Source organism: Neomonachus schauinslandi, chromosome 2 (genome assembly GCF_002201575.2).
Source record: "Neomonachus schauinslandi chromosome 2, ASM220157v2, whole genome shotgun sequence".
Taxonomy (NCBI): Eukaryota; Metazoa; Chordata; class Mammalia; order Carnivora; family Phocidae; genus Neomonachus; species Neomonachus schauinslandi.
Window position 1 is genome coordinate 40,277,817 of NC_058404.1, and position 9,628 is coordinate 40,287,444.

A 9,628-nucleotide genomic window follows, 5' to 3' on the forward strand; every position below is an offset into this window, starting at 1 on the left:
AGGTCTCAAGCTCATCAGTTATTTCAAGGTATAGTTTGTGATAGCAGGAAGAAACTCATAATAACAAAGCTATAGATTGTCTTTGTATCCTTTCTCTGAGCCTCTCCCAGAAAAAAAGGGATTTTTAAGCAAATGGTTTTTTTATGATTTCTAAAAATCTTTCCCAGTTCATTTCAAATTTGGTTGATTTTTATTTTGACTACTTCCAGCTGGTCTGAGAACCCTTTTTCACGTTGCTATGATTCTCCTCAGACTTTGGTAGTTAATTTTGTTTTAATGTTCTTTCTTTCCTTCTTCTGACTCTTCTCTCATCCCTCTCAAAGCATTTATGATATTTTCAGTATCAGGGACATCTTTTACTTAAAATTTCTTTAGTCATATTTTAATCCCTTTTCTGCCTAGAACTGTGAAGATGTTTCTGGAGATTTCTGGATCTTTAAAAAACAATGACTATAGACTCTCCAGACCAAAATGAGCCTTGAGGGTAGGGCTAACTAACCTGGTGTAATTTAGAGTTTAATAGAAAGGCTTCAGGTCATCATCACATTGCGGATTGTTGTTGAGATAGGCCCCTGATCTTCTTGGTTTTTCAGAAGGAAAACTAATGTAGTTTCCATTACAGTATTATCCTTCCTCCCACTCATGCCCCTCTGCCTCTCCCACGGGCCCTTTCTCTATTCATGCACCAGTGTTGCCCCTAGGAAAGTTTTAGGGTTCGTATGTTTGAGAAACACTAATTTACATCATTCACCTTATTTGGAGGAAAGTTTCTATTTTGGGACCTAATAGAAGTTGTTTCTTATTTCATTTGAGCCACAGAATATGTGAAAACATCTACCCAAGATCAGTTGGAAACGATTCCATTTGCTCTTCTGAAATGGGCAACCAGGAGAGTGGGTCCTGATTGCTTGGTTGAGAGTCAAAAATCAGGCTCATTTCTTTAACACTGATCAGACTACTCAAAAAATGGAATCCAGGAATTGTATATTAATTAACTTGGGGCAAGGGAAGGGGAGAGGACCCACCAAACCAAAAGAAGAATGTTATTTTTTTAAAGCCCAATTTTAGGAGGCCCCAGTCACTCTCTCTTCCCTCTTCAGGGTAGTACCTAGTCCTTTTTTCCAATGCCTTTTGGCTAAGCAGTTTCTTCCTGTTGGCAGTGCAGACCATAGGTAGCATTTGGAGACTAATGAGCTGTTATGTATTTATTACCTCATTTGCACGGGACATAATTAAAGGTAAATCATAGATTTTCTTCTCATACCTGATATATTTGAGTAGAAAATTGACTTAGAAAAGAGCAGTGATATAATTTCCTTGCAGCTATGCCTCCTGAGCCAAGAAAACACTTTCTCTGCTCCTCTCTACGTGCGTGGAGCCTGTCAGGGCTCAGCTTAAATACTCCCTCTTCCTTGAGACCCCTTCTCCATCCCTCAAAAGAAAGTAATCACACTCTTCTCAGTCTCTTGGCTCACTACACCTCCAAACCGTTGCTGCAGATAGTCCATCCTGCCTTATGCTCTTTAGCTGTCCATTCCTTCCAATACACTATAAGGTCACTGAGGCAGGTAGGGTGACCAGTTGTACCAGTTTGCTTGGGACTGAGGCATTTGTCAGGACATGGAGAATCCCAGGCAAACCTGGGTGGTTGGTCCGCCTACAAGACGCCATAAAAGGTTACATTTTAAAATCTTATTCCAATGAGAATAGAGCATTGCACCACAAAGTTACTCAGTAGATATTTTTGAATCCATGTTTCCATAGGCCATTTAGCCCGAATTATAAAAATAACTACTCCTAATTATATATAAACACAGTTTTCCTTCTCTCTGTCACCTTCTGTGGTAAGAGGTCCAGCTTCTTGTGCCCTCCCAGTCTTTCTAGGAATCCTCAGGGATGTTTCGCATATGCTGAAATACAAGTTCAGCTTCCACTGACTGCTCAGGCATCAGCTGCGTGATGCCAACGCACTGCTTCTGACAACAGCCAAAGTTGTTGGCACTTGCTAATGCCACGGAGGCTGCTGGTGCAGCCACCACTGTGCCAACACTGCCACACTAATTCCCTAAAAGTCCTGGCTGGAGCTCCCGACACCCCCTCATAATCGTATTTTCTGTAAAGAGAGCCTTTCAGCATTTCCTGCAGCTCCATCTCTCTCTAGGGCTTACCTGTGAGTCCACAGGAACCAGCTGGAGAGCAGGACAAACCCTGGGGACGTACTCTTTTCACAGTCATGCACCCCTCTGATAACTCCAGTATTCTGCTGAACCTGATTCTTCCTTAAGATAGTGGTTCTGACCAGGGCGGCTATTTGCACCCTCTACCCTGGCACATTCGGTAAAATCTGGAGACTTTTTTGGTTGTCACAACTGAGCTGGGGGTTGGGGGTGCTACTGATGTCCAGTAGGTAGAGGCCAGAGATGCTGCTAGACCTCCTGCTATGCACAGGACAGCTCTTTCCACAACAGGGAATTCTCTGGTCCAAAATGTCGATGGTGTGAAGTTGAGAAACCCTACTTTAGGATGCGTTTTCTCCCTAGGAGTACAGCACTTCCTCCAAATAGGCCTTGGGTTCCCCTGTCCCCTATTCCACCAGATTGCACAGTCATATCTGACTGGTCCCATCAGGAACACAAGTGAACAGTCCTTCCCCATGGCCAGTTTACATTTGGAGTTTGGCTTCTTCCATCCTCCTCCTGGCCACACAAACCCATTCCACTTTGTGGCAGAGTCCTAGATGGGTAAGACCAAAGCTGTGAGATTTCAAAAGTATATCCTTCATCCTGCTCAGGTAACCTGAGGTATACAAATACCAGGCTGGTCCTTAGGAAAGCTGGATTGCGTGCCTGGCTGCCTCCATAGCTTGGGCAGGTCACTGGAACTCCTTTCCTTATCTCTGTACTGAGAGTGTAAATGATGGTCAAGTAGTTCTTTCCACAGTGCAGTCGTTCAGATGAGTAACAGAACTCAAAGACCGTGATGTGCCTTCTTGAGAAATAAAAATACAGCTGTAAAAGTGACTGTGAAACATGTTTTCTGACTGAAAATATATCTTAATTAGTCCCTGTACTCTGTGGCACAATATCCTCAGGGAGAAGGAACTGTTGTTTTCCAGAAAAAAAAGTCTTGAAAAGACAAGGTCTTTGTGGGCTGCCTTTTGTTTTGTTGATGGTTTCCTTTGCTGTACAAAAGTTTTTTATTTTGGTGTAGTCCCAGTAGTTTAATTTTGCTTTTGTTTCCCTTGCCTCAGGAGACATATCTAGAAAAAGGTTTCTACGGCCAATGTCAAAGAAATTATCACCTATGTTTTCTTCTAGGAGTTTTATGGTTTCAGGTCTCACATTTAGGTCTTTTCATCCATTTTGAGTTTATTTTCATATATGGTTTAAGAAAGTGGTCCAGTTTCATTCTTCTGCGTGTGGCTGTCCGGTTGTCCCAACACCATTTGTTGAAGAGACTGTCTTTTTTTCCATTGGATATTCTTTCCTACTTTGTTGAAGATTAGTCATGGGTTTATTTCTGGCCTGAATTATGTTTCATTGATCTATATGTCTGTTTTTGTGCCAGGACTGTATAGTTCTGATTACTACAGCTTTGTAGTATATCTTGAAATCTGGTATTGTTATACCTCCAGCTTTGTTCTTCTTTCTCAAGATTGCTTTGGCTATTTATGGTTCCATACATATTTTAATATTATTTGTTCTAGTGCTGTGGAAAATGCTGCTGGTGTTTTGATAGGGATTGCATTAAATATATAGATTGCTTTGGGTAGTATGGACATTTTAAGAATACCGGTTCTTCCAATCTATAAGCACAGAATAGTTCCATTTGTTTGTGTCATCTTCAGTTTATTTCATCAATGTTTTATAGTCTTGGGAGTACAGTTCTTTCACCATCTTGATTAAGTTTATTCCTAGGTATTTAATTATTTTTGACACAATTGTAAATGGGATTGTTAATTTCTCTTTCTGCTACTTCATAATATTAGTGTATAAAACACAACAGATTTCCATGTATTAACTTTGTATCCTGTGACTTTACTGAATTCATTTATTAGAAGATATTTGCCAAAGACATATTTGATAAGGGGTTAATATCCAAAATATGTAAGGAACTTATACAACTCAATACCAAAAATAATAATAATAATAATAATAATAATAATCTGACCAAAAAAATGGGCAGAGGATCTGAATAGACATTTTTTCCAAAGAAGACATCCAGATGGCCAACAGACACATGAAAAGATGCTCAGCATCACTCATCATTAGGGAAATGCAAATCAAAAGCACAATGAGGTAATCACCTTACACCTGTCAGAATGGCTAGAATAAAAAACACAAGAAACAACAAGTACTGGTGAGGGTGTGGAGAAAAGGAGTCCTCGTGCACTGTTGGTGGAATGCAAACTGGTGCAGCCACTGTGGAAACAGTATGGAGGTTCCTCCAAAAGTTAAAAATAGAATTAACTATATGACCCAGTAATTCCACTTCTGGGTATTTACCCAAAGAAAATGAAAGCAATAATTCGAAACGATATATGCACCCTTATGTTTATTGCAGCATTATTTATGATAGTCAAATCATGGAAGCAACCAAATGTCCATCCATAGATGAGTGGATAAAGAAGATGTGGTATATATACAATGGAATATCACTCAGCCATTAAAAAAAGAATGAGATCTTGCCATTTGCAACAACATGGATGGACCTGGAGATTATAATGCTGAGTGAAATAAGTCAGAGAAAGACAAATACCATATGATTTCACTCATATGTGGAAGAAACAAAACAAATGAACAAATAAAAATGAGACTAGCAAAAGAACCCCAGCGGACTCTTAAATACAGAGAACAAACTGGTGGTTGCCAGAGGGGAGGTTGAGGGAGATGGGGGAAATAGGTGAAGGGGATTAAGAGTACACTTATTGGGGCACCTGGGTGGCTCAGTCGGTTAAGTGTCTGCCTTTGGCTCAGGTCATGATCCCAGAGTCCCAAGATTGAGCCCCGAATCAGGCTCCCTGCTCAGCGGGGAGCCTGCTTCTCCCTCTGCCCCTAACCCCACTCGTGCTCGCGCTTTCTCTCTCTCTCACTGTCTGTCTCTCTCAAATAAATAAAATCTTTTTTAAAAAAGTACACTTATGATGAACACTGAGTATTGTACAGAATTGTTGAATCACTATATATTGTGTACTTGAAATTAATACAATAGTGTATGTTAATTATATGTCAACTGACAAAGAAGAAGAAAAAAAAGACAAGGTCTTCATGAAGAAGAAACAATTTTGAGGCTTCTAGATTGAGATAGAAGAAAGACCACGTAGGATTGTGGAGCTCATATAATACAAAGCATCCATGTGAAATGAAGAGCTTTCCTGAAGGATACTTAGGAAGTTGAGGTGCCCTGAGATTCATTCCATGCACTTTGCTACAGCCGTACCATGGCTGTTACAGAGAGGTGCTCTCGGGGCACCTCAGTTAGCTCGAAGGATCCAGGCACAAATAATCACACCAAAACACAGACATCTCCATGTACATAGTCTCTCTTCTCCCGCACACATTGTTCTAGGGGATGGAGTCTACTAAGACTTGTTTGGAAAAATATAAAAATTACAAGATCGTTCCAACAGATTGATGATGGTGTTTCCATAGTTCTGCTCATTCCCTCATGGAGTGTTTGTTTATTGCATCATAAGTAGTTTTAGTTATGATAGTAGATCGAGAACTTCTCAAGGGCAAGACTGTTGAGGTCCCGGGTAGAGCATCTGGCATATAGGATGTTGCTTGCGTGGTTTTTGTTTGTTGAAGGAAGGAAGGAAGAAATGAGTACGAGGAGTGGAGCCATGGAGGAGCACCGCAGAACCCAGTCTGCTTTGCCTTTTTGGGAAGCCTCAGCTGGTGAATGAAGAGTGAAGGTCCAAGGGATCTCTGTTTTAGTCCTTGAAAGCAGAAAGTGCTTCAAGTGAATTTTAAAATGCCATCAAAGATGTTACTAGAAAAACGAATGCTTTTTATCCAGGCTCAGCGGGTAACCCTCTCCTGATTCTGGGATACATTTTTTCCAGCTACACATGCAATTTTAAAGCACCATTTTTGGGGTGCTTGGCGCTGTGTGTGCTTTTATCCTACCCTGGCAAAGGAAGTTAAAGCTTTGTCTGGCAGGTTTGCAAAAGAGCTCTTTTACGGACAGAGAATTTTGTTGCCAGTAGATTCCATCTGCAGGGCCTGGGTCTGTGAGGGAGCTCTCGGTTTGAAGCACGTTGTCACATGCTGCGCTTCTTGTTCCTGGTCTCTTGTCTGTGTCTGAGAGCTCTGCCATCAGACTGGGTTTCAGAGGCAGCTCTTAACTTTCTTCCATGGGAAAGAAACAGATTCTCGGAACCAAGCCTGTGATCAGGATGAGCCTTGCATGCCTCTAGCCTCGGGTCAGTATCATCTTCCCTGATAGTTCTCCCATCTGGAATTCTCTTCTTCCTCCTCTCTTCCTCTCCCCTATCCATCCTTCAGGCCTTGACCAGTCCAGCTGATAGGATTTGCTGTGCTTTCTGAATTTTGTGTACTTGTTATCTGTGCCACAAGGTGTCATGATTTTATTTGAGCTCATTTTATTTCCCAAGTTTTTGAGCACAGGAACTGTATCTCCTACATTTTTGGATTTCTCCCAGCAACCGCAGCTAGGCAGTCACTCCTTTTTGATGGCATTATAAAAAGCATTGAATAAATTGGCCTCTGCAGTTAGAGCTCAGGGACTTCTGGAAAGCTGTGATGTGTTGTTTGGGAGGTTAAGGAAAGTAGCGAATAGAGAGACAAAAGGAATAAGAAAGGAAGGACATGCAAAATGTCAAAATATCACAAAATATCATCCCACCAGTAGAACCTTTCATTAACTTGCTTCCAGAAAACTGTTTAAACTGTGCACACGCACACATATGTATACACATATGTGTACACATAAACACATATGTATATGCACATGTATTTACACACATACACACGTATGTTCATATACACATAGCTATACAGAATTTACGCACATATTACACGTGTATGTGTGGCAAACCCTCAGCAGAGTATCTTACCAGATTAGCTTAGGTGTTACCATTTAGAGCATAGGACATGGACAAATAAATCAGCTTTGGTGGAGAAAGTGGGTCTGGACCAGTCCAGAGCCGGAGGCCTGACCCCTAGAGGGCTGTCGGGGCCTTAGAGTGTGAGGTGCCAGGCGCCTGGGATAATCGGTCATGGAGAGGAGAAATGGGGAAGCAGTGAAGGTGATTGTGGGAAGGGTGAGATACCCTAACTGTGCTTCTGCCTTGTCATTCCCTTCGGGTGTTAAGAAGGGTTTTTGGAGTTCTACATGAAAGAAGGTCTTTTTGCCTTTGTTCATTCAGTCTTTTTTTTTAAAAGATTTTATTTATTTATTTGACAGAGAGAGACACAGCGAGAGAGGGAACACAAGCAGGGGGAGTGTGAAAGGGAGAAGCAGGCCTCCCGCAGAGCAGGGAGCCCGATGCGGGGCTCGATCCCAGGACCCTGGGATCATGACCTGAGCCGAAGGCAGACACCCAACGACTGAGCCACTCAGGCGCCCCTGTTCATTCAGTCTTTAAGACTATTTGTGTTTGGCACACACAGGAAAAGTCAGAGATAAGGATTCTAGTCCCACCATCTCTGGACTTTAGCTTTCTTATCCGTAAAATGGAATTTATGTCTTCTGTCCTTTATAGACTCTTTCTGGCAAAGAGGGGGATGGACCCAGTGCCCTTTGCATGACACTAGGTGGCCCCAGGGGCTAAGCCTATGGTAGATTGGACCTGTGGCCTCATGCATCTGAGTTTTCATTCACTAGATCTGCTCGTTTACATTTCATTATTTTCTTGGGAAGATAAATACAAACACAGGTAATTGTGATGGCCAACCAGAAATGTCCTGGTGTCCCATCTCTGCTTTTTTTGGCAGTTCACTCAGTTTACTTGAAAAATCTTTTGCACTGGGGCGCCTGGGCAGCTCAGTTGGTTAAGTGTTCAGCTCAGGTCATGATGATATTGGGGTCCTGGAATGGAGCCCTGCGTCGGGCTCCCTGCAGGGCAGGGAGTCTGCTTCTCCCTCACCTTCTGCTTCTCCCTCCCGCTCAATGCTCTCTCTTTCTCTCTCTCTCTAAAAAAAAAAAGAAAGAAAAAGAAAAGAACCTTTTGCTCTTTACAAAATAGGTATATGTTTGGACCTTGCCTGTTACAGTGAAAATGACCAGACACACATGTGTTTTGTTTTCTAGGGAGATGTGCATCCAACAGGATGGGAGAATTCATCTCACTGTTGTTTACTTTGGGAAGGAAGAAATGAATGAGGTCAAAGGAATACTTGAAAATACTTCCAAGTAAGTACGATGAGGAGACGTAATAAGGAGTCATAGTATCTGACCTCAGGAGTCTATATCTGAGGCTGGAACTTCTGCTTCGGTTTTATTTTCCTTAACACTCTGGGTCAACTGGGAGATGGACTGGTTGCTGGCTGTGCTGGGGGAATTGTGCACCCTCTTCCCTGGGAGACCACCCCACCTGACACCAGTCCTCACTGCACAGGGTGTTGGCTTTGGCAGTTGAGATGAAGTGTCCTGAGCTGCAAGGATCGGCGGCGGGGGGGCGGTGGTTGGCCACAGGCCTCTTTGGGCTTCTGCGTGAGAGGGTGTAGTCAGCACTGCCGATATGGGGACTTGGCGTCACGGAGTAGGAATTAGGGGCCGCACAGCTCCGCAGTGAGCTCCAGCTAAGTGATGTCCGTCCTGGGGTTTACTTAGCAAATGGTCTTACCCTTTTGACTTTGATTCATTATGCATTTTGAAAGATTAGGGAGAAGCCAGAAGTGATGGCTAGGACAGGATCCTGGATGAAACCTATTCAGTTGGACAGAAATGATTTAACCAAAAACCTTAGACTGAGGGTTGTATGTGTATACTTCATTGATCAGTTGTATGGGGGAATAAATGAAAGCAGCGCAGATGGGTTTTCTTCCCTCCCCAAATAAATAAACAAGTATTAATTTAATAAATACCTGGGGCATCTTCTACTAGTGAGGAAGCCGGAATGGTGCCCCCACATCGTGCTCTGGTTTTCCAGGGAGGTTTGCAGGGCTTCGCTTGAGTAATCAGGTGGGTAATTTCTCCTTAGTGAAGCTTGGAGGGGGGTCAGTAGTACTCAGTGGCAGAAATAGCCTCAAAAGGTCCATATGGTCTAAATATAAACAGGGCCCCCTGTTTTGAGTTTCTGGTAAATGGTAATAGGATGATAGTCAAAGGATAAGATTACAAGATTGATTGCTCCTTTTGTATTTACGTTCACACTTTGTTACTAAGTTGGTATTAATGGGCACAAGATCAGAATGCTTATTACAATTACTCAAACGTTCTAAAGCAGTCCACTGATCTTATTTCTGTAAAAAAAGGAAAAGTTGTATTGAAATGCAGGCATCCTCATTTCTTTTTTTTTTTTATTCTTATGTTAATCCCCATACATTACATCATTAGTTTTAGATGTAGTGTTCCATGATTCATTGTTTGTGCATAACACCCAGTGCTCCATGCAGAATGTGCCCTCCTCAATACCCACCACCAGGCTAACCCATCCTCCCAC

General features: G+C 42.3%; 1 protein-coding gene across 3 annotated transcripts in view; it reads left to right on the forward strand.

The window, feature by feature from the left end:
* Positions 1-9,628, forward strand: part of CSGALNACT1 (chondroitin sulfate N-acetylgalactosaminyltransferase 1) — a 344,475-nt gene that overhangs the window by 292,378 nt on the left and 42,469 nt on the right. For all 3 annotated transcript variants that reach the window (XM_044912838.1, XM_021681599.1, XM_021681600.1), the window contains one exon: positions 8,275-8,376. In XM_044912838.1, coding sequence (XP_044768773.1) covers positions 8,275-8,376 — 102 coding nt within the window. The remainder of the gene's footprint in view (positions 1-8,274; positions 8,377-9,628) is intronic.